We start from the raw sequence: 25,837 nt of genomic DNA, 5'->3' as shown, positions 1-25,837 counted from the left end.
GCCAAACCCAGATTCGTCCGTCGGACTGCCAGATGGCGAAGAGTGATTCATCACTCCAGAGAACGCGTTTCCACAGCTCCAGAGTCCAATGGCGGCAAGCTTTACACCACTCCAGCCGATGTTTGGCATTGCGCATGATGATCTTAGGCTTGTGTGCGGCTGCTCGGCCATAGAAACCCATTTCATGAAGCTCGTGGCGAACAGTTCTTGTGCCGATGTTGCTTCCAGAGGCAGTTTGGAACTTGGTAGTGAGTGTTGCAACAGAGGACAGATGATTTTTATGCGCTACCAGCTTCAGCGGTCCTGTTCTGTGAGCTTGTGTGGCCTACCACATCGCGGCTGAACCGTTGTTGCTCCTAGACTTTTCCACTTGACAATAACAGCCCTTACAGATGACCGGGGCAGCTCTAGCAAGGCAGACATTTGACAAACTGACTTGTTGGAAAGGTGGCATCCTATGACAGTGCCACGTTGAAAGTCATTGAGCTTTTCAGGGAGGCCATTCTACTGCCAATGTTTGTCTATGGAGATTGCATGGCTGTGTGCTCGATTTTACACCTGTCAGCAACAGGTGTGTCCGAAATGGACTGTATATACACATTTGTGGATTTGGCTATATGTGAAGTGTGTGCGACTGTGTGTATGAGTGGCTGTGCCGCAGTTTGAGTGAGTGGCCAACTTTGGCAACATCAGAGGGCTGTGCTTTGAAGTTGCGGCATAACAGAGAGAATGGGTGTGTGAGAGAGACACACATTGGGGGATGGAAAGAGAGAAAGGAGGAAAAAAGGAGACAGTAAGTAAGTGTAATAGAAAGCGCTCATTTTTCCGCTCTCTGAGTACTTTGTGTGTGTGTGTGTGTGTAGTGATTGTGGGGGAATCGAAACATTTACATATCGCAATATTATTTTGGACAATATTATGACTGATCAAAACTCATTCTCTCTCGTCTCCCTCTCTGCAGCAGACATATAGTGAGCAGTATGTTTGGAACATCAAATCGCAATATCAAATAGGAGAATCGTGAGAATCGCAATAAATATAGTATTGGCACCAAAGTATCGTGATAAATCAAATCAAATGTTATTGGTCACATACACGTGTTAAGCAGATGTTATTGCGGGAGTAGCGAGATGCTTGTTTCTATCTAACAATTTCCCAACATAGACCCAACACACACAAATCTAAATGTCGTGTCGTGAGGTCCCTGCTAATTAGCAGCCCTGGTATGGTGTGAGTCTGTGTTGTTTTTGAAGTTTGTAGTGTTGTGTCGGTAGTGTAGTGTGTATGTGTCGTGTCCCAGCCCCATACATGCACCCGCGCGGCACAATGGCCCTGAGATCTGTAAGCCAACTCAGGCAGAGCGGGATGGCATGGGACAAACAGTCGGCACGCTTTCATCCTATCCCTCCATCCCCCTTTGATGTCCTTTGATTAATCTGGTTTCCGCTCACTCGCTCCTCCCATCCCTCCCCCTCGGCTAGCCAGAGTGGGCATACTGTACTGTAGCCTTCTCCTCCTCTCCCCCCTTTCTTTTTGCCAGTCTTATCGCTCAGTATTACACCTCTTTTACCAGTGTCAGCGGCACTGACCACACAGAGCTAGACCAGCAAGCAAGGTTGAAGAAGAGAGAGGTCAGCAGTCTTAGAAGGGAAAGTGAGATACTAAATGGAAGATGAGAGAGGACAGCTGGACAAACAAGTGCTTTTCAGGCGTCTCACCTCTTCTTGCTGTGACGGCACACCCGCTGCTCTAGACCTGAAATACATCAGTGAACATTAAATCAAGCCAAAGCCACACGCTTAAAGTTGAAAACGCACAAATCCATAGAACGCATAACTTGAAAGTGCATTAATGTACTGTTAAATCATGGCATGACTGACATCGTATGGAGAGGTTTTGGAGGCGCACTTACCAGAGCCATCTCCTCTAGCCGGCCACTTCAGCAGTCTCAATCAAGGGTTACATCTCACTGCCACAAGAAGTGCATTGCAGAAGCCTAGACAGGATTTGCTTTTGCCAGTCCACATCTCCATTGAGACAAGAAACCCAGTATTTGGAGAATTGGGTTTGGGGTCTGTGTGTGTGTGCGTGCGGTGGTTCCTGCCCTAGGGGTCAGCGGAGGTTACACATGGTGCTGACATAACACACACAAGCCCTACAAAGACACTACAGTGGGCAAGGGTCTAATAACGGTCATAACCTCTCTGCCAAACAACGCATGCTGGATTTTGGAAAAAAAGACCAACATAGTGAATGAGTTAGTAAGTGGCGTGAGAAAGGAAAGGTTTTGTAAAGGCTGTCAACAGGGACATTTGAGATCTCGCTATAAGAATTACTTTGAGACCCCAGGGTGAGGACAACGTGTGTGTGGAAAGGGAGTTGGGTACTGAAACTCCTCGCTGGGGGGGGGGGCTGCATAAGTTGGTTACATAAAGAAAGCGCACAACACTCGACACACAATCACACCACAATAAGAACCCTTGACAACAATCGTGTTGAATAACACCCAGGTATTGTGTGTGGTTATGAAACCATTTTCTCCCATTGTCTCAGGCAGAAAACAATTGAAAACTAGGTCAGCGGGGTACGCAGGGCCGGGCAGGGGAGAGAAGGGGTTCCCAACATGGCAGCACAGACAGACCTAAAAACATACACTTCAGCCCCCAGACAATAACTCAAGCAAAAGCATGTCGTCTGTGTAGGGCTGGAGCGGGTCTTTCATTCTTGAACATTTAGTAGGACGCTTAAACCTAAGCGGAAAATGTTTTCATTTGAATATTCACAGATTTAGATAGGGGACAGGATAAAACCGATAAGATCCGCAACATTTCCTAAACTACATAGGAGTATGCTGATGAAAGTTGTTTGCTTATTCAAGTGATTTGTGATAATGAAGTTCAGTTCAAAATCTGAAAACATAGCTTTTAATATTTGATATTAGCAAATAAAATGACAAAACTCGGCACATTTAACAGGAAATACATTCTCTCTTTATCCCAATTTTCTTAAAGACAAAAATTAGAAACAACCTTTTACATCTCCTTTTTATAAAACAGGGGAAAGGATAGTGCCTTAAACAAAAGATTCCTAGTCCAGGCCACAAACCCATGGAATAAATCTCAAAAGTGTCTTACTCTCCTTGTCTCCTCCCTTTCAGTTGTTTAAAGGCAGTGCAGACTGAGGGAAGGAGACAAGGCGTGGAAGCCCCTTCAGACCATTGAGCAGCCTATATCTTAATAAAACAGTACATGCCCGTCTCAGGCTACAGTGGTCAGTGTCTCTGGTTGTTGAGGCTCTTGGCCTTGGAGATCATCTGTAGGGGGGTCTGCCTGCGCTCGGCCCCGGAGCCTGCCATGGCCCCTTCCCCCTCCTGCTCCCCCAGAGGGTCCATGTCCTGAGTGGACGTAGACGTGGTTGCTGACATCATCCTGCGGATGTTACCCACCTGACCGAGACAAGAGAGAGACAGAGACCATATTATAGACACATATTATCCTCAGATTACACAGACCCACAAAGAATTCGAAAAACAAATCCAATTTTGATGAACTCTCATATTTATTTGGTGAAACACCACAGTGTACAATCACAGCAGCAAGATTTGTGACCTGTTGCCACAAGAAAAGGGCAACCATTGTAAATACAACCAATATTTATTTTCCCTTTTGTACTTTAACTATTTTCACATAGTCACAACACTGTATATAGACATAATAGGACATAAAAAAACAACAACTCACAAATGTTATGTCTAATGATCTATTTCACAAGCTTTGGCAATGTAAACATGTTTCCCATGCCAATAAAGCCCCTTAAATTGAAATTGAAAGAGAGGAGGAAGGACAGAAAAGTGACAGGGAGACAACACTAAAAAGCATGCACCACAAAGCACACTTGAAAATGGAGCACTTATTCTTTCTTACAATCCACCTCAACCCTCTCTGAATGTTTCCCTCACCTCGGTCTCGGTGTGCTGCAGAGCTTTGAGGTGGCTCTCTCTGCAGTGGCTCACCCTGCCCACCTCCTGCTCTATGGACGCAGAGATGCTCTCACAGCCACTACACCTGTGGACACGCATACAATAGAAAGATCAGCAGAATCTATATGTGGACAGAGAAACAGGCATAAACCATACAGTAGAAAAGCAGGACTAAGGATACAATGATTAATGATTCATCAGATACAGACAACGACATTCTAACATGGCTTTTGTTGGGGAAAAAACGACTCGTAACCGGGTCTATAATCTCAAACATTAATATGCAGAACTGTTCTATACGTAGACACCCCCCCCCCTCACCACTGTGCCAGTATGCTGGCGATGCGGCCCATGCCCTGGGAGCGGATGTCGCGGCCGATGCAGGCGTCCACCTCCAGTTGCTGCCTGCACTGGTCCAGCTTCCCCCGGATCACGTCAGCATACACAGCCTCGATCACCAAGTCCTCTAGTTCACGCACACTGCCCACCTCCAGGTCCTTCAGCAGCACTGAGTACGGGATCACCTGCAGTCACCATAACAGTGAACAGAAGTGTGTGAGAGTGATGCTGCACATTACACATTTGCAAACTGGTGCTGGACCAATAGGAAGAAAGCCTAGTGCTCTCGGTTTCTTTGATCAAACTGACTGCACCACAATACACAAACAATATTTAGGGCTGCGTCGGGTCTGTTGCAGTGGACAGTCCTGTACGGACCTGCATGTTTGCAGCCAGGTTGACAATGGTCAGATGCCTTAGTTTGTTCTTCTGGGTCTCAGTCAAGGGGGGTAGAGTATCCTTGAATGCTGAAAGGACAAATAGGACCAAAAATAATTATATTTTCCTACAAGCATAGATTTAGCTGATAACTAATTATTGAGGGACGATGTACTTTGTATTGTAGGACCCCTTCAGGTATAATATTTTGGGGATAAAATATAGAATTTGACCTTTACTACTATAGCCCATAGAAACGCATTGAATACCACATTCATAAATGGCAAAAAAGACTGTCAACTAGCTTAATAAGGATCCGCTCCTTTTTCAACAATTTTTTTTTCGCCTAAAATGACATACCCAAATCTAACTGCCTGTAGCTCAGGAATAGAAGCGAGGATATGCATATTCTTGATACCATTTGAAAGGAAACACTGAAGTTTGTGGAAATGTGAAATTAATGTAGGAGTATATAATACATGAGATCTGGTAAAAAGATAATACCAAGAAAAAAACATGTTTTTTACCATCATCTTTGAAATGCAAGGTATCTGTATCAAGACTGCTCAAATGTGCCTAATTGGTTTATTCATACATTTTCAAGTTCATAATTGTGCACTCTCCTCAAACAATACCACGGTATTCTTTCACTCTAATAGCTACTGTAAATTGGACAGAGCAGTTAGATTAACAAGAATTTTAGTTTTCTGCCCATATCAGACATGTCTACGTCCTGGGATTTTTTTGTTTGTTCCTTACAACCTAGCCTACGTTAGCTCAACCATCCCGCGTGTGTGTGTGTGTGTGTGGGGGGGGGGTACCGATCCTGTAGAGGTTAAACTGATGGATTTTGATGGGGATTTTTAAAATAATGTTACTTAGATTGAAGCAATAGACTTAAAGATGCACTATGCAGAAATCGCTCTGCCATTTCCTGCTTGCTAAAATTCTAATAGTTCGCATCATTTCGGTTTATGCGATAAAACAAGCAAGTATAGTGTAGAGCAGGGTTCTTCAACAGGTTGATCGCGAGCTGTCAGTGGCTCGTAGGCTCACATATGAGTAAATCACTAAACAATTCTGAATGTACATGCAATTTGACAAGTATTAGATACCGCAAGCTCCTTGCTACTATCTAATCAATGCAACATTGACATTATCCCACCCCTGGTTAGCCACTATTAGCTCAAAAAGCCAAACCTAACACAATATTTGCCGATTAACTTCCAGCAATATTGCCCGTCTGTCTGTGTGGCGCATGCGTTTTTCTATCATTCCGTGTGTAGCCAGTTGATGCAATAACCATCTTGTGGGTTGACAGAAATACTTTCCCCAAAATCTTCTCAATTTAATGGTAACAGAGGGCTTACCTGGCAGAAGTATATAACGAATAAGTATGTCATTTGTATCTATTATTTGTTATTGCAAACTTTGCTGTGAAATGAGCAACAGCAGTACAGAACCATCACTAGACATCCACATTTGATGGCATATTCCTTGCTTGCTAGATGCATAATTAAAGAGCCAGATGCACAACTAAAGGGAAATTACGCAACAAAATCTGTTCTACCAGACCTGAATTTATTTATATATTTTTAAAAACATGTACTCAGAACATCCAATTTAGTTGTTTCTCTATTAACAATTGTAATTGAGACTGAAAAACCAAAAATCTAAAACCAGGATTTTTTTTACTGAGAAAACAATCTGGTAAAATATATTCCAGAAAATATTGTGCACTACTTTCTATTGTACACTGAGGACCTGGGGAAGTCGCAGGGGAGAGAAGATTGTGTCTATTTGAAAGCTAGAAAAAAATGAGTAGCTCAAAAATGAGCAGCTTAAAAATGTAGCTCTCATGCTAGAAAAGGTTGGAGACCCCTGGTGTAGATAATAATTGTACCATCTAAACTGCTGTGAAATCATTTTCATAACCCAAAATATTAAATTTTCAGCTGTTTTAAGTTGGCACACAAAACAGAAATTAAAAAGATGCAGAAACCAAACTTAATGAACAGGAAGCATAGAAATAGCGCACATTATACAGATCTATCTCTTCTTTGACTTGATTTCAATGAGAATGACAGCTCTATAGACTATTCAAAACATTTCTATGTGAATTTGGTCAGTCGCCCAAAAAGTTACATATTGCAGCTTTAAGGATTTTAAGATGAATGCACTAATTGTTATTCGCTCTGGAAAAGTGTCTGCTAAATTGACTAAAATGTAAAAATGTAAATCAACCCGTGGATACTGTAGCACCATGACCGTGTAACATGAATAACACAAGCAGAAGAAAGCATGAAAGGATCAACTACCTTTATAATCATGGTATGTGCCATAAGCAAACATGTTGAGCAGTTGACTGTAGCCTTCATTGGGACCTTTTGACATCTACAAAGGGAGAGCAGGGAATTAGGAAAAATTGACAACATTGTACGCAATCACATACCTTGAAAACAGTGACATCTAGTGTTGTGGGAATAGCCATTACATTTGAGTGAAAAATGAATGCACTCCACATTCATACACAAGTCACTCCACTTTAGAAAACAAATAAAAATAAGCTGGTTAGCTAGCTAAGTTACCTGTTGAATGCAGGGGAGGTCTAGGAATTCTCCGAAGACATATACCCCCGGAGCTTCCAGTAATTGTTTTATGAGGGCAATCAAAGCGGGTCCTTTAGTATTTTTGGCCAGCAACATGAACTGCTCGAGCTGGTTGCTGTGTTTCGGCTCTCCAGCCATCTGAGGAAAAACTGAGAGGAGCTAGCTAACGTTAGCGATGTCATTTTAGCTGGCTAGCAAACTGGCTTATATTATAAACCAAAGCAAGGCAATAAAGTTGACTAGCAAGTTTTGCTCACAGGCAATTACCGAAGTTTGCTACTGTAAGTACTCACATCGTTTTTGTTTATCTTGTCAAGAAATATTTTTTCGAGCTGCTTGACTTAATGCCAACTTGTTTTCAGGAGAAAGATGTGGGGGCGTGTCTAGGCAAATGACACACGCTTTTACAGGATACATTAAAGGGATATTTCATCAACATTACAAAATTATGTGTTGGTTTCCTTACTCTGTAAGCGGTCTATGGTCATCGGGAAGTGTGCAATTTACTCCTCAGCCTGAAGTGTCGCCACTTGCACCGTTGGCCGACCAACTGGGTCATTCCTACAATGTGGTGCCTTTTGGACCTCATAACTTTTTTGAGGAAAAGTACATGTTTTTTTTGTATTCTATCAGAAAAAGGACATGATTGACTTTCAGAAGAACATATTGGTCAGGTTCAGGCACTTAAATCAGGGCCGGTCCTAGCCTTTTGGGGGCCCTAAGCACCTCGCAGGCAAAACATTTTAGTGGTCCTGCTCTTGATGGTGGAAAGTTTTTAAGTACATTTCCTGCAATTCTACACATTTCCCCATGGGGCTTAGAGAAAATGTTGCAGTTTTAAAGCCGTTTTCTGCAAATCTACACACTTTGCCATGGGTGGAGAGAAAATATAGCAATTTTCTAACACATTTCATGCAATTGTACTCATATTGCCATGGGGCAGAGATATATATATACACTACCGTTCAAAAGTTTGGGGTGACTTGAAAAAGTCCTTGTTTTTGAAAGAAAAGAAAAAAGAAAATAATTGTCCATTTAAAATAACATGAAATTGATCCGAAATACAGTGTAGACATTGTTAATGTTGTAAATGACTATTGAAGCTGGAAATGGCAAATTATTTATGGAATATCTACATACACGTACAGAGGCCCATTATCAGCAACCATCCCTCCTGTGTACCAATGGCACGTTGTGTTAGCTAATCCAAGTTTATCATTTTAAAAGGCTAATTAATCATTAGAAAACCCTTTTGCAATTTTGTTAGCACAGCTGAAAACTGTTGTCCTGCTTAACGAAGCCATACAACTGGGCTTCTTTAAACTAGTTGAGTATCTGGAGCATCAGCATTTGTGGGTTTCGATTACATGCTCAAAATGGCTAGAAACAAAGAACTTACTACTGAAACTCGTTAGTCTATTCTTGTTCTGAGAAATGAATGCTATTCCATGCGAGAAATTGCCAAGAAACTGAAGATCTCGTAAACGCTGTGTACTACTCCCTTCACAGAACAGCGCAAACTGTCTCTAACCAGAGTAGAAAGAGGAGTGGGAGGTCCCGGTGCACAACTGAGCAAGAGGACAAGTACATTAGAGTGTCTAGTTTGAGAAACAGACCCCAATTAGTCGACTGGTGGATTGCTTGGTCGTTAGGCTGTTGGTCGACCAAGATTGTTTTAGTCAAGCAGATACAAATATATATACAGTACCAGTCAAAAGTTTGGACACACCTACTCATTCAAGGGTTTTTCTTTATTTTTACTATTTTATACATTGTAGAATAATAGTGAAGACATCAACACTATGAAATAACACATATGGAATCATATATTTTATATTTGAGATTCTTCAAAGTAGCCACCCTTTGCCTTGATGACAGATTTGCATACTTTCGGCATTCTCTCACCCAGCTTCACTTGGAATGCTTTTCCAACAGTCTTGAAGGAGTTCCCACATATGGTGAACACTTGTTGGATGCATTTCCTTCACTCTGCGGTCCATCTCTCTCATCCCAAACCATCTCAATTGGGTTGAGGTCAGGTGATTGTGGAGACCAGATCATATTATGCAGCACTTCACCACTCTCCTTGGTCAAATGATTCCATATGTGTTATTTCATAGTGTTGATGTCTTCACTCTTATTCTACAATGTAGAAAATTGTAAAAATAAAGAAAAACCCTTGAATGAGTAGGTGTGTCCAAACTTTTGACTGGTACTGTATATATTTGCGCCCATCTCAGTGAACTAATTAATCCATTGCGGAGGCCTAGACTAAAAGACCATTTATGCTTGATCCGAAAATGTGGTCGGAGGCTCCATATCATGGGGTGAAGCAATTGCGAAGCATCCAGAGGCCAAATCGAGCTCTACCATATCGCCATGCGCCCCCCATGGTTGTAACAATGCGGAGGGCTCTTCATTGACATGATTGGTTGACGGTAGGTGGGGGCGGTACATCCTGTATAAACGCAAACACTTCATTGACAACAGCGCTGCACTGCTCCGAGAATCGCAAAGAGTATGAATGCCCTGAACTCTCATATCACCGTAAATGCTGCATGACCAATGCAGAAGTCGGATTGACCATGTCCCAGATGCTCAATGCACTTCTCTCTCCAGAATATGCTCTCTCCCGCCAATTTGTGCACATTCATTGTTTCATAACTTCATTGTGTGAATTGTTAGTGTATATCAATTTCCCATTACATATATCACCAGTAGTAGGCTACATTTACCGTTCATTCCTATGATTTCTATATTCTAACGTTTAGTTGTGGTAATTATTTTAATGCATTCAACATTATTATTCCTGTCTTCCCGTTTTCATTGTCTGAGTGGACACATTGTTGGCAGAGTGCCCAACCTATACTTACACTTGTGAGAAGCAAGTTTTGGTTTATTTAATTCAATTTATGAGTTTTGTCAATTTAGTCATTGTCTTTTGTGTGGAGCGCTCCTGTCAATGTTGAGTAAGGACGCGCACGCATAGAAGTAGGCCTATATAATAGGCAACCTGAAAAATCTTTCCAGCACTGAAGAGGAACGGGAACTCAAGCAGTAGAACATTTGAAGGACCGGCACTCAGCTCTGGTGAGCTACTGCCCAAGTCAAACACGGCTTCTTATCCCTTGCACAAATAGGCTACAGCTGTGTCTGTCCGGTCCTCACTGGCGTGGAAACTCTGTGTCCAGAACATTTTATGCAATGTTGGAAGTTCGCTAGCGCAAACTCGGGGCTGGACCCAATTTAATAGTTGATACAATGTTTCAAGTTCGTTGCAGACATGTGTAGCCAAAGGGATTTATATAATATTTATTTTTTATCAGGATATTTTATACATGCAAACTGCAATTTTGATGTGTTGTCTTTATGTAGGCTATTTTTACATAGTTGGCAATAGAAGTTCCTTTTTAGGTTTCTATCGTTTTCATTTACATTTGGATATAATTTTGATTAACCACATGACAATGATTTTCAGATATGAATACGTTATTATAAATGAAATGAAACTGTTTCACGAAAATGTGCATATGAAAACCATTACTGGCACGCAAATCGGTAGAAATGGTAAGATACATTGGCATTCAATATGAGAAAGATTGCTGACTCCTCTCAGGAGCGGGAGGAGAATAGTTGGGTCAGGTTAAGGTTGTTTTCTTCTGGTTATCTAGATCTCTGGCGCCATCCTGAGGCAATTGTCTTATTTCATCAAACCATAAGCTTTAAGAATCAGACAAGCTCAATGCATATAGTTAATTTTATTAAAACACAAAAGGTGTGTCTACATATGGAAAAATACACGTTTAACATTTCCAGATTGATCGAAAGAACAGACGACTTTTGGACGACCAAGATAATTTTTAGTCGGGGACAGCCCTAAATTCTACACAGTTTGCCATGACTTATGCCATGTTAATTCTTTAGAGTCGAAGACATTGGGGGAGGGGGCCTTTACTACTAAACCCATAGAAATGCATTGAATAACACATTCATACATGGAAAAAAGGACAGTAAAAAAAAATATCATAAGAAACAAGGTTTTGAAGTGTCTGTAGTAAATCTAGGGGATAAAAAAAACCTGAATATATACAGTCGTGGCCAAAAGTTTTGAGAATGACACAAATATTAATTTCCACAAAGTTTGCTGCTTCAGTATCTTTAGATATTTTTGTCAGACGTTACTATGGAATACTGAAGTATAATTACAAGCATTTCATAAGTGTCAAAGGCTTTTATTGAGTCAATATTTGTAGTGTTGACCCTTTTTTTTCAAGACCTCTGCAATCCGCCCTGGCATGCTGTCAATTAACTTCTGGGCCACATCCTGACTGATGGCAGCCCATTCTTGCATAATCAATGCTTGGAGTTTGTCAGAATTTGTGGGTTTTTGTTTGTCCACCCGCCTCTTGAGGATTGACCACAAGTTCTCAATGGGATTAAGGTCTGGGGAGTTTCCTGGCCATGGACCCAAAATATTGATGTTTTGTTCCCCGGGCCACTTAGTTATCACTTTTGCCTTATGGCAAGGTGCTCCATAATGCTGGAAAATGCATTATTCGTCACCAAACTGTTCCTGGATGGTTGGGAGAAGTTGCTCTCGGAGGATGTGTTGGTACCATTCTTTATTCATGGCTGTGTTCTTAGGCAAAATTGTGAGTGAGCCCACTCCCTTGGCTGAGATGCAATCTCACACATGAATAGTCTCAGGATGCTTTACTGTTGGCATGACACAAGACTGATGGTAGCGCTCACCTTGTCTTCTCCAGACAAGCTTTTTTCCGGATGCCCCAAACAATCGGAAAGGGGATTCATCAGAGAAAATGACTTTACCCCAGTCCTCAGCAGTCCAATCCCTGTACCTTTTGCAGAATATCAGTCTGTCCCTGATGTTTTTCCTGGAGAGAAGTGGCTTCTTCGCTGCCCTTCTTGACACCAGGACATCCTCCAATAGTCTTCGCCTCACTGTGCGTGCAAATGCACTCACACCTGCCTGCTGCCATTCCTGAGCAAGCGCTGTACTGGTGGTGCCCCGATCCCGCAGCTGAATCAACTTTAGGAGACGGCCCTGGCGCTTGCTGGACTTTCTTGGGCGCCCTGAAGCCTTCTTTACAACAATTGAACCGCTCTCCTTGAAGTTCTTGATGATCCGATAAATGGTTGATTTAGGTGCAATCTTACTGGCAGCAATATCCTTGCCTGTGAAGCCCTTTTTTGTGCAAAGCAATGATGACAGCACGTGTCTCCTTGCAGGTAACAATGGCTTACAGAGGAAAAACAATGATTCCAAGCACCACCCTCCTTTTGAAGCTTCCAGTCTGTTATTCGAACTCAATCAGCATGACAGAGTGATCTCCAGCATTGTCCTTGTCAACACTCACACCTGTGTTAATGAGAGAATCACTGACATGATGTCAGCTGGTCCTTTTGTGGCAGGGCTGAAATGCAGTGGAAATGTTTTTTGGGGATTCAGTTAATTTGCATGGCAAAGAGGGACTTGCAATTAATTGCAATTCATCTGATCACTCTTCATAACATTCTGGAGTATATGCAAATTGCCATCATACAAACTGAGGCAGCAGACTTTGTGAAAATTAATATTTGTGTCATTCTCAAAACTTTTGGCCACGACTGTATATATACACTGCTCAAAAAAATAAAGGGAACACTTAAACAACACACTGTAACTCCAAGTCAATCACACTTCTCTGAAATCAAACTGTCCACTTAGGAAGCAACACTGATTGACAATAAATTTCACATGCTGTTGTGCAAATGGAATAGACAAAAGGTGGAAATTATAGGCAATTAGCAAGACACCCCCAATAAAGGAGTGGTTCTGCAGACCACTTCTCAGTTCCTATGCTTCCTGGCTGATGTTTTGGTCACTTTTGAATGCTGGCGGTGCTTTCACTCTAGTGGTAGCATGAGACGGAGTCTACAACCCACACAAGTGGCTCAGGCAGTGCAGCTCATCCAGGATGGCACATCAATGCGAGCTGTGGCAAGAAGGTTTGCTGTGTCTGTCAGCGTAGTGTCCAGAGCATGGAGGCGCTACCAGGAGACAGGCCAGTACATCAGGAGACGTGGAGGAGGCCGTAGGAGGGCAACAACCCAGCAGCAGGACCGCTACCTCCGCCTTTGTGCAAGGAGGAGCACTGCCAGAGCCCTGCAAAATGACCTCCAGCAGGCCACAAATGTGCATGTGTCTGCTCAAACAGTCAGAAACAGACTCCATGAGGGTGGTATGAGGGCCCGACGTCCACAGGTGGGGGTTGTGCTTACAGCCCAACACCGTGCAGGACGTTTGGCATTTGCCAGAGAACACCAAGATTGGCAAATTCGCCACTGGCGCCCTGTGCTCTTCACAGATGAAAGCAGGTTCACACTGAGCACATGAGCACATGTGACAGACGTGACAGAGTCTGGAGACGCCGTGGAGAACGTTCTGCTGCCTGCAACATCCTCCAGCATGACCGGTTTGGCGGTGGGTCAGTCATGGTGTGGGGTGGCATTTCTTTGTGGGGCCGCACAGCCCTCCATGTGCTCGCCAGAGGTAGCCTGACTGCCATTAGGTACCGAGATGAGATCCTCAGAGCCCTTGTGAGACCATATGCTGACACATGCACATTTGTGGCCTGCTGGAGGTCATTTTGCAGGGCTCTGGCAGTGCTCCTCCTTGCACAAAGGCGGAGGTAGCGGTCCTGCTGCCCTCCTACGGCCTCCTCCACGTCTCCTGATGTACTGGCCTGTCTCCTGGTAGCGCCTCCATGCTCTGGACACTACGCTGACAGACACAGCAAACCTTCTTGCCACAGCTCGCATTGATGTGCCATCCTGGATGAGCTGCACTACCTGAGCCACTTGTGTGGGTTGTAGACTCCGTCTCATGCTACCACTAGAGTGAAAGCACCGCCAGCATTCAAAAGTGACCAAAACATCAGCCAGGAAGCATAGGAACTGAGAAGTGGTCTGTGGTCACCACCTACAGAATCACTCCTTTATTGGGGGTGTCTTGCTAATTGCCTATAATTTCCACCTTTTGTCTATTCCATTTGCACAACAGCATGTGAAATTTATTGTCAATCAGTGTTGCTTCCTAAGTGGACAGTTTGATTTCACAGAAGTGTGATTGACTTGGAGTTACATTGTGTTGTTTAAGTGTTCCCTTTATTTTTTTGAGCAGTGTATATATATATGATTACACACACATACTGACCAAAAATATGAATGCAACATGTAAAGTGTTGGTCCCATGTTTCATGAACTGAAAAAATCTTATTTCTAGCCAATTTTGTGCAGAAATGTATTTTCATCCCCGTTAGTGAGTATTTCTCCCTTGCCAAGATAATACATCCACCTGACAGGTGTGGCATATCAAAAAGCTGATTAAACACCATGATTATTACAAAACAAAGATACAGTACTTCTATCTTAAATTGATACATTTTGATGGGGATTTTTTGTTATATAATTTATTGTAGATTGACACACCGGTGCGTCAATCGACTCTAAAGGGGGTTAAAGATATCTGAGTGAGAGTGAATTACAAAATCAATGGGGGCTTCCTGGAGGTCAGTGCCCCTGGCCACGTGCCCTGCGTGCCTGGTCGGTATTCGGCCATGATTACTACAAGTTTAGATAGTTGGCTTGACTAATTTACCAATTAAAAAATTGTTAGCTGACATGGCTAATTGAGTGACTGTCAGTGACTGACATCACAAGACAAAAACTGCTGATGCACAACCACATTTTGAAATTGCACCTTTGTATTCTACTATTCTAACTCTCAACAGTAAGTTGAGACCCTAGCGGCCGGGGGTCCTAAGTGACCGCTTATGTCACCTCTGCCTGGAGCCGGCCCTGACTTAAATCCTAATAATTATAAGCAGATTATTCACACATGGACCATGAGATATTTCCACCCTGTTAGGGACATACACATAACTATCTCAAAGTGTTAACAATGCATGTACACAGCTAGATTTAGATTTTCTAAGACATCACAGGTTCATTTATTTCTTCAAATAATTATAAAACAATGATTATTGAGTGAAACGTATGTTATTTATAGGGGTCGTTGTCCTGTTGGAAGACGAGCATTCGCGCCAGTCTGAGGTCCTGAGCGCTCTGGAGCAGGTTTACAACAGGGATCTCTCTGTACTTTGCTCCGTTCATCTTCCCTTGATCCTGACAAGTCTCCCAGTCCCTGCCGCTGAAAAACATCCCCACCGCATGATGCTGTCACCACCATGCTACACCCTAGGGATGGTGACAGGTTTCCTCCAGGGGTGACGCTTGGCATTCAGGCTAAAGAGTTCAATCTTGGTTCCATCAGACCAGAGAATCTTGTTTCTCGTGGTCTGAGAGTCCTTTCGGTGCCTTTTGGAAAACTCCAAGCGGGCTGTCATGTGCCTTTTACTGAGGAGTGGCCACTCTACCATAAAGGCCAGATTGGTGGAGTGCTGCAGAAATGGTTGTCCTTCTGTAGCTCTGCCAGAGTGACCATCGGGTTCTTGGTCACCTCCCTGACCAAGGCCCTCCTCCCTTGATTTCTCAGTTTGGCTGGGCGACCAGCTCTAGGAAGTCTTGGTGGTTCCAAACTTTTTCCATTTAAGAATGATGGAGGCCACTGTGTTCTTGGGGACCTTCAATGCTGCAGAAATATTTTGTACCCTTCCCCAGATCTGTGACAAGCGTCACATCTGGAGGAAACCTGGCACCATCCCTACGATAAAGCATGGGGGTGGCAGTATCAGCGACACTCCCCATCCAACCGGACAGAGCTTAAGAGAATCTGCGGAGAAGAATGGGAGAAACTCCCCAAATACAGGTGTGCCAAGCTTGTAGCGTCATACCCAAGAAGACTCAAGGCTGTAATCGCTGCCAAAGTTGCTTCAACAAAGTTCTGAGTAAAGGGTCTTAACACTAATGTAAATGTAATATTTCAGTTTATTCATTTTATATACATATACATTTGCCCAAAAAAATTTAAATCAGTTTTTGCTTTGTCATTATGGGGTATTGTGTGCAGATTAATGAGTGGGAAAAACTATTTAATCCACTTTAGAATAAGGCTGTAACGTAACAAAATGTGGAAAAAGTCAAGGGGTCTTAATGGCTTATATTTGAGGAATATAACCCGGGGTACATGGCAAAAACGCCTACATCCACTAAAAACAAAATGCCTAAAATTAACTTTGAGATCCATATTTTGGGGTTTTTATGGTAAAGGGACACCTAACTTTATATTTAAAGCCCTTTTGAATCCACATTTTACCCCAAATATGAGGTGATATTTCCTCGGGACAGAAAATGCACCAGATTTTTAATTTTAATTTCCCCCTTATTTTACACGGTAAGTTGACTGAGAACAGATTCTCATTTACAGCAACGACCTGTGGAATAGTTACAGTGTCACGCCCTGACCTTAGAGATCCTTTTTATGTCTCTATTTTGGTTTGGTCAGGGCGTGAGTTGGGGTGGGCATTCTATGTTTTATATACTTTGTTTTTATTGTAGGAACACAAAGAAAGTACAAATAAAGTAAAATAAAAGAACAAAAATGATCTGGCAGTTACAGTGCACTTCATACCTTCATCATCATATCATCATATTAGTTACATTAGCATCTTTGAATTAGACCTTTTCCAAGTATGAAACCCATTTCTCCCAGTATTCCTGACCTCTCTCCTGTTGAGTTCTTATAGCAAAGGTCATACGCTCCATGTGGTGTATTTCTTCTACAATGTCTATCCATTGTGTCACTGTGGGAGGGTCTTTTTGTAGCCATTTCCTAGTGATAGCCTTTTTACTGGCTGCCAGTAGGACCTTCAAGAGGTACTTTTCTCTATTGTGCAAGTTATCTGGTATTTCACCCAAGTACAAAGAAATGAATGTTTGTTCTATGTCAAATCCCATTATTTTTCCAATGTTAGATCTTATTTCTCCCCAGTAAGTTTCGATTGCGGGGCAGGACCAAAAGATATGAGAGTGGTCCGCCCTCAATAGACCGCATTCTCTCCAACAAGGGTGTGGTGAGCCAGTCTGTTTTGATTTCAGTTTAGGTGTTATGAAGAAACGTATAACATTCTTCCAACAGAATTCTCTCCATGACCTTGAGTTGGTGGAGCTTTGTTGAGTCTCTAATATGTTCAACCATGTTTCATCAGTTATTTCAATGTTAAGTTCCTCCTCCCATTTCTTTTTAATATAGTTTGTAGAATGTTTCTTTGAGGATTGAATACCCAAGTAGAGATTTGAAATCGTTTTTTTGTTACTCCCCAAGTTGTATGCGTTAGTGAATACTTGGATTAATTTTGGAAGTGCTCGAGGGTCAGTCACTTTTATCTCCCTTAAGAAATAGTGTCGGACTTGTAGGTATCTGTAAAAATCTTGTTTATCCAAGCCATGTTTTTTACTTAAGTCCTGGAAGTTATCTAGGTTCCCATTCCTTATAATTGTACTGAATGATGTGATGCCTTTCTGCGTCCATTGTTTAAATCTTGTCATGTTCCTGACCTGTTTTCTGTTAATTTTTGTATGTGTTAGTTGGTCAGGACGTGAGTTTGGGTGGGCAGTCTATGTTTTCTGTTTCTATGTTGGTTAATGGGTACCTAATATGGCTCTCAATTAGAGGCAGGTGTGTGTCGTTTCCTCTGATTGAGAGTCATATTAAGGTAGGTGTTTTCACACTGTTTGTTGTGGGTGGTTGTCTCCTGTGTCAGTGTCTGTATGTTACGCCACACGGACTGTTCTCGGTATGTTTGTTCGGTTTTTGTGTAGTCAGTTTTCCTGTTATTGCGTTCTTCGTGTTTCATGTAAGTTCGTCGTCCAGGTCTGTCTACATCGTTTATTTGTTTTGTTAATTATTCAAGTGTAGTTCGTTTTTTCGTCTTGTTTAATAAATTATGTCATTTCACAACGCTGCGCCTTGGTTCAATCCATGCTCCTCCTCTTCGGATGAAGAGGAGGAGGAACACCGTTACAGAACCACCCACCGATCCAGAACCAAGCAGCGTGAGTTCGAGCAGCGGCCAAGAGATCAGGACTCATGGACTTGGGAGGAAGTATTAGAGGGAAAAGGACACTGGGCGCACATTGGGGAATATCGCCGCGCTCGTGAGATGGAAGCAGCGCGAGCCCAGGAGCGGTGGTATGAGGAGGCAGCAAAGAGACGTGGCTGGAAACCGGAGAATGAAGCTCAAAACCGGATTTATGAAGGTACGCGGCTAGCACGGAAGCCCGTGAAGAAACCCCAAAAATTTCTTGGGGGGGGGGGCTAAGAGGTAGTGGGCCAAGGGCAGGTAGGAGACCTGCGCCCACTTTTCAGGCTAACCGTGGAGAGCGGGAGTACGGGCAGACACCGTGTTACGCAGTAGAGCGCACGGTGTCTCCTGTACGTGTGCATAGCCCGGTGCGGGTTATTCCACCTCCCCGCACTGGTAGGGCTAGATTGGGCATTGAGCCAGGTGTCATGAAGCCGGCTCTACATATCTGGCCACCAGTACGTCTCCTTGGGCCGGCTTACATGGCACCAGCCTTACGCATGGTGTCCCCGGTTCGCCTACATAGCCCAGTGCGGGTTATTCCACCTCCCCGCACTGGTCGGGCGACGGGGAGCATTCAACCAGGTAAGGTTGGGCAGGCTCAATGCTCAAGGGAGCCAGTATGCTTGCATGGTCCGGTATTTCCGGCGCTACCTCCCCGCCCCAGCCCAGTACCACCAGTGCCTACACTACGCACCAGGCTTCCAGTGCGTCTCCAGAGCCCTGTTCCTCCTCCACGCACTCTCCCTATGGTGCGTGTCTCCAGCCCAGTGCCTCCAGTTCCGGCACCACGCACTAAGCCACCTGTGCGTCTCCAGAGCCCTGTACACACTGTTCCTTCTCCCCGTACTCGTCCTGATGTGCGTGCCCTCAGCCCGGTGCCACCAGTGCCGGTACCACGCACCAGGCAAATAGTACGCTTTGAGAGTCCAGTGTGCCCTGTCCCTGCTCCCCGCACTAGGCTTGAAGTGCGTGTCTCCAGTCCGGTGCCTCCAGTTCCGGCACCACGCACCAGGCCTACAGTGCGTCTCAGCCGGCCAGAGTCTGCCGTCTGCCCAACGGCGCCTGAACTGTCCGTCTGCCAAGTGTCGCATGAACTGCCCGTCTGTATTGAGCCTTCAAAGCCGCCCGTCTGCCATGAGCCTACAGAGCCTTCCGCCAGACAGGAGCCGCTAGAGCCTTCCGCCAGACAGGAGCCGCTAGAGCCTTCCGCCAGACAGGAGCAGCCAAAGCCTTCCGCCAGACAGGATCAGTCTGAGCCATCCGTCTCCGCAGCGCCATCTGAGCCATCCGTCTCCGCAGCGCCATCTGAGCCATCCGTCTCCCCAGCGCCGTCTGAGCCATCCGTCTCCCCAGCGCCGTCTGAGCCATCCGTCTGTCCCGAGCCATTAGAGCCGCCCGTCTGTCCCGAGCCGTCAGAGCCGTTAGTCAGTCAGGATCTGCCAGAGCCGCCAACCAGACAGGATCTGCCAGAGCCGCCAACCAGACAGGATCTGCCAGAGCCGCCAACCAGACAGGATCTGCCAGAGCCGCCAACCAGACAGGATCTGCCAGAGCCGCCAACCAGACTGGATCTGCCAGAGCCGTCAGTGAGCCATGAGCGTCCAGAGCCGTCAGCCAGCCATGAGCGTCCAGAGCCGTCAGCCAGCCATGAGCGTCCAGAGCCGTCAGCCAGCCATGAGCGTCCAGAGCCGTCAGCCAGCCCGGAGCTGCCAGTAATCCGGAACTGCCCCTCAGTCCAGAGCTGTCTCTCTGTCCGGAGCTGCCTTTCAGTCCGGAGTTGCCCCTCTATCCTGAGCTACCTCTCTATCCTGAGCTACCTCTCTATCCTGAGCTACCTCTCTATCCTGAGCTACCTCTCTATCCTGAGCTACCTCTCTATCTCGACCTACCTCGCTGTCCTGAGCTACCTTGTCTTGGTGTTGCCCCTTATATTAGGTGGGTGGAGAGAGAGGGTGGTCATTCTAAGGGGGAGATGTAAGCTGGGATTGACTATGGTGGGGTGGGGACCTCACCCTGAGCCTGAGCCACCACCGTGGTCAGATGCCCACCCAGACCCTCCCCTAGACTTTGTGCTGGTGCGCCCGGAGTTCGCACCTTAAGGGGGGGGTTATGTCACGTTCCTGACCTGTTTTCTGTTAATTTTTGTATGTGTTAGTTGGTCAGGACGTGAGTTTGGGTGGGCAGTCTATGTTTTCTGTTTCTATGTTGGTTAATGGGTACCTAATATGGCTCTCAATTAGAGGCAGGTGTGTGTCGTTTCCTCTGATTGAGAGTCATATTAAGGTAGGTGTTTTCACACTGTTTGTTGTGGGTGGTTGTCTCCTGTGTCAGTGTCTGTATGTTACGCCACACGGACTGTTCTCGGTATGTTTGTTCGTTCGGTTTTTGTGTAGTCAGTTTTCCTGTTATTGCGTTCTTCGTGTTTCATGTAAGTTCGTCGTCCAGGTCTGTCTACATCGTTTATTTGTTTTGTTAATTATTCAAGTGTAGTTCGTTTTTTCGTCTTGTTTAATAAATTATGTCATTTCACAACGCTGCGCCTTGGTTCAATCCATGCTCCTCCTCTTCGGATGAAGAGGAGGAGGAACACCGTTACAAATCTGCTGTCCTGAGTTGCAGGGATGAAGCTGGGGTCGTATGCGGGCCAACTCAGCAGTTTGATCTCTCTGTCTAAATTATTTTGCTTAACTACCCTAAACCATGTCTTCAGAGAGAAATTAATCCACTGATTTTTGTCTATTGTATATTTCTTTTACCATGTCCTTATTTCCCAAAACTGACTGTATGGGTATCCCTGTCAAAGTAGTCTCGATGTCTTTCCATTTGGATTCGTATTCTGAATTGCACCAACAAACCAGGGGTCTCAATTGGGCTGACACATAATAATCTTTTAGGTTTGGTAAGGCCATACCCCCACAGTTTTTTGGTAATTGTAATGTTGTATATCTAGTTCTTGGTCTCTTACTGTTCCAGATAAACCTTGATATCCGTTTATCCCATTCCCTAAACTGTTTAGGTGGAATTTCTATGGGCAGTGATTGGAACAAATTCAATAACCTCGGCAGGATGTTCATTTTGATTGTTTCAATTCTACTACTAAGATCTAAGGGAAGTGAGTTCCACCTGTCTAGGTCATCATATATTTTCTTGTTGATGTGATCGTAATTCATGCAATAAAGTTTGGGTGTATCTTTTGGTAGGTATACTCCAAGATATTTAATGGATGAAGAGGTCCAGGTGAAGTTATACCTATTCTTCAGCTCTTCCTGTGGGGTATAATTATATACTAGGGCTTGGGTCTTGTGTACGTTAAGCACATACCCTGAATATGTTCCAAATGTTTGTAGAACATCCATCAATCTAGGTACGCTTGAGCCTGGGTCTTTAAGGAATAACAGAACGTCATCCGCATACATGCATATCTTATGTTCACTGTCTCTTATTGTTATTCCCTCTAAGGTTGGGTCCTGTCTTATTGCCTGTGCTAATGGTTCGAGGTACAAGGAGAAGAGCGTGGGTGAAAGATTACAGCCTTGTCTTGCCCCTCGCTCTAATTTTATCGTTCGTGTCAAATGTCCATTTATCTTTATTCTAGCGGTCGGACATGAATACAGTGTTTTGATGCAGTGTATCACTTCTTTGTTGAAACCAAATCTTTCCATAACTTGGAATAGGTAATCCCATCCCACTGAATCAAATGCTTTTTCTGCATCTAGACTGATTAATATTGCACTTGTCTTATTCTGAGTAACGTGGTCCATGACATGTAGTGTTCTCCTTATATTGTCCTGTGTCTGTCTATTTTGTATGAAACCAGTTTGATCTCCGTCAATCAATTCTGGGATTATGTTCTCCATTCTTTTGGCTATTATTGATGCATATAGTTTATAATCTGTGTTAAGAATTGCGATAGGTCTATATGAACTGCATTCTTTCTTATCTTTACCCTCTTTTGGGATTACAGATATGATGGCCTCTCTCCATGACGGTGGGAGACCACCCTCCCTCAGAGTCCAGTTAAAACAGGCCTTAAGTAGAGGTGTTAGTTGTTCTCTGAAGGTCTTGAACCATTCTGAAGGGAAGCCATCAGTGCCTGGAGATTTGTTGACTTTTTGTTGAGATATTGCTTTATTAATTTCTTCGGTGGATATTTCTAAAGTTAGTCTATCATTTTGCTCTGTCCCAATTGAGGGGAGATCAAGTGAGTTCAAAAAGTGCTCTATTGTCTGTGCATCTGCCTTCTCTGGTTGCTTGTACAGATTTGTGTAATATGATTCAAATGCATTCTGTATTTCATCTAATTTGCATGTGATCTTTTTTGTTTTGGGGTCTTTTATTTTAAAAATGGTATTCTGTGCTTGTTGTTTCCTGAGTCTCCATGCTAGTAATTTGGTTGCCTTTGAGCCTGCTTCATAATATCGTTGTTTCAGGAACCTAAGCTTTTTCTCTACTTCTTCTCTATAAATCTGGTCAATTTCCTGTTTTACCTTTTGAATCTCTCGTAATATAAGAGGGTCTTTGTATTGACTATGAGATCGTTCTAAGTTTCTTAGGGTTTCCTGTAATTTCAGCAGTTTCTGTGCTTTAATCTTTGTCTTGAGAGACGATGTGGCTATGATTTTTCCTCTAATAACCGCCTTAGCTGCATCCCACAGTATAGCAGGAGATACTTCCCCATTATCATTATTCTCCAGATAGATGTTCAATTCTGTCTTTATTGATTCCTTGAATGCTGGATCATTCAGCATGCTTGTATTAAGTCTCCATGTAGTATTTCTTGGTTTGCTATCAAGGTGTAGAGTGAGGTAAACTCCATTATGATTTGATAAATCGCTCTGCCCGATCCTACAATCCTTAAGCCTGTGTCTATCTGTACTGTACATAAAAAAGTAGTCTAACCTGGAGTATTCAGTGTGGCGGGCTGAGTAAAAAGTATATTCCTTATCGGTCTTGTGGGTGTCACGCCATACATCGAGCAGTCCTAGATCCTGCAGTATCCTATTGATCTTTTTGGCAACTAGGCTCATTTTCCTATTTTGATTTGTGCTGTCCAATTTTGAGTTTAGAATTGTGTTAAAATCCCCTCCACAGATAAGAGTGCCAGTGGTTTCTGTGGCAATTAAATCAAACACCTTCCTATAGAAGACCATGTCACTCCCTGGGGGTGCGTATACATTAAATAATGTAACTTCCTTGTTATCCAGTTTACATTTAACAAGTATAAATCTACCCTCCTTGTCTTTTATTTCTGACATAATTTTGAGTTTAACTGAATTTGGGATCAAGATTGCAACTCCCCTTCTACCCATTTTGTAAGAAGAAAAAAAAGTGTTCCTATATCCCATTTTCTTGAGTTTCTCGTGTCAGGTGTGGATAAGTGAGTTTCCTGCCAGAATAGTATGTCAACTCTCTCCCGTTTCATTTTTGCTTTTACCTTACTTCTCTTGATGGCACTCCCCAGTCCGTTTACATTGAGACTTATGACCTTAAATTCCCGATGATGCATCGATATGAAAAAAATAAACTGTGCACCATATCTGCCTGCTTATCATGAACCTAAAAATGAACGAAAATTCAAGAACGATAATAAAGTAAACCAAAGTGGGAAAGTACTTTGGTATTTGGACTCCCATGTCAGAGGACTGTCTCTTGCCTCTGGGGTTTGAGGGGATGGGCCCCTCGCTCAGATATGAAAATGCGTGACGTAGTCACAAACAAGACCTGGTGGAAGCGAAAATAATAAGGGCGCCTATTTCGTCGCTTATACACATCGGTTAATTACAAGTGAAAACTATATCGGTCATGCGTGCATATCATGAATCCTCCCCTTGATATGCCCTTCTGTCGCCCCGTTGTCAATGTGTCATTAATCCTTAGCTAATATATATGTTATTAACGTGACGCTACTTAATGTGTTCATAAAGGACACATGCTTTTGGGTACTCACCCTTGTTCAGCATTGGGGGAAAATAGGGGAGATATTTTATCTATTGCAATGTCAACCGTGACAACCCAAAGTCTTAACAGCTGCGGTAACTATTAATTCTGTTAAATCCGATTCAGTGTCTTTCATCTTCCCGTCGGAAATGCCTGAGTCTCTCTCGGATGTGAACGTCCTTTCGCCGAGATGGTTTCCCTCTTTCTCCATGACCTTGCTTGTTGACAGCGATCCATGGGAGAGCCTGCTCGAGTCTTTCCGCTGGTGATGTCGCCTTTCTCCTGGCGGTATACTCCACTGGGAAGCCCCTTGACTTCAGGTCCTCAGCCGCCTCGTCTGCATGCTCGTATGTAACCGGGCCATTTTTCAGAAATACCCGCATTTTTGCCGGGTATGGTGTTTGGAAGCGAATACCCTTCACTTTAAGTGCTTTCTTAATGGGGGTGTATTCTTTCCTTCTTTTCAGTATCTCTCCCGCGTAGTCATGATCAAAGAACACTCGTTGGCCTTGGAAGTTAACAGGTTTTTTCCAGGTAGCATGTAAAACTTTCTCTTTGACTGAGAATTTTAGGAACCGTATTACTATGGATCTTGGTGGGGCGCCGCTGGGGGGTTTTGAGGCCAGAGCTCGGTGTGCTCTCTCGATTCCCAGGTCAGTGTCGTCAAGTATGTCCTTGAATAGACCCTCCACGAATTTGGGCATAGAGTCTTTTTCTGCGCCCTCTACTACATTATAAAGTCTAATGTTGTTTCGACCTGAGAAACCTTCGAGTTCTGTCACTTTTGCCTGTAGTGCATGTTGGCTTTTCAGTGACTGTTAAAGTATTTCCTTGACTGCGAAGTTCCATGTGTCCGTTTCCCCAATGCGCTGTTCTGCGTCCCCTATTCTTGTAGATATGCTGTGAAGTTCTAATTTGTTTTCTTCCAGTTTCTGGTTAATGTCCTTCTTGAACTCATTTAGTTATTTTCCTACATCTTCTCGAAGTTCCTCTCGTAAGCCTGTGAGCGCCTCGCGCAATTCCTCCTTCATCACCTCACGAAATGAGGGTTCTTTTGCTGCTGCTATCTTATTTGCGCTAGCATTAGCCATTTCGGGTTCTTCGACGATTATATCTTCTGCTGTCTTGTTACGGGCTGTTGTTGTAGCTCCACGACCTTTTCCTGTTTTCCCCTTTTCCATTTTGCGTAAGTTATTATAATGCTCGGAGTAAATACTTGAATTTGGGGGAGAAATTCCCAACCGATGTGCAGTACGAAAAACTAGGCAGCCATTTCCTAAGTTGCGTCACCGGAAGCCCCGGCATTCTATGTTTTGTGTTCTATGTTTTGTATTTCTTTGTTGTTTGGCCGGGTGTGGTTCTCAATCAGAGGCAGCTGTCTATCGTTGTCTCTGATTGAGAACCATACTTAGGTAGCTCTTGCCCACATGGGTTTGGTGGGTAGGTGTTTTCTGTCTTTGTGTCTGTACCAGACAGGACTGTTTCGTTTCATTCTCTTTGTTATTTTGTTTAGTGTTCTGTTTTTTAAATAAATTAACATGAACACT

General features: G+C 43.7%; 1 protein-coding gene across 1 annotated transcript; it reads right to left on the bottom strand.

Annotated features, from left to right (window-relative positions):
- Positions 1 to 2,910: 2,910 nt before the first annotated feature.
- On the bottom strand, positions 2,911 to 7,673 carry LOC120020201 (COP9 signalosome complex subunit 7b-like). The gene is made up of 7 exons (XM_038963707.1): positions 7,599 to 7,673; positions 7,285 to 7,454; positions 7,015 to 7,090; positions 4,697 to 4,785; positions 4,301 to 4,503; positions 3,959 to 4,064; positions 2,911 to 3,445 (listed from the first exon to the last, which is right to left on the bottom strand). The coding sequence occupies exons 2-7, from the start codon at positions 7,441 to 7,443 to the stop codon at positions 3,272 to 3,274; spliced, it is 807 nt and encodes a 268-aa protein (XP_038819635.1). The 5' UTR covers positions 7,444 to 7,454; positions 7,599 to 7,673; the 3' UTR covers positions 2,911 to 3,271.
- Between the last annotated feature and the right edge of the window lie 18,164 nt (positions 7,674 to 25,837).

The sequence above is a fragment of the Salvelinus namaycush genome, chromosome 25 (assembly GCF_016432855.1).
Source record: "Salvelinus namaycush isolate Seneca chromosome 25, SaNama_1.0, whole genome shotgun sequence".
NCBI classification, from domain to species: domain Eukaryota; kingdom Metazoa; phylum Chordata; class Actinopteri; order Salmoniformes; family Salmonidae; genus Salvelinus; species Salvelinus namaycush.
Note: the sequence above shows the minus strand (reverse complement) of the source record. Positions and strands in the feature narration are given on the sequence as shown.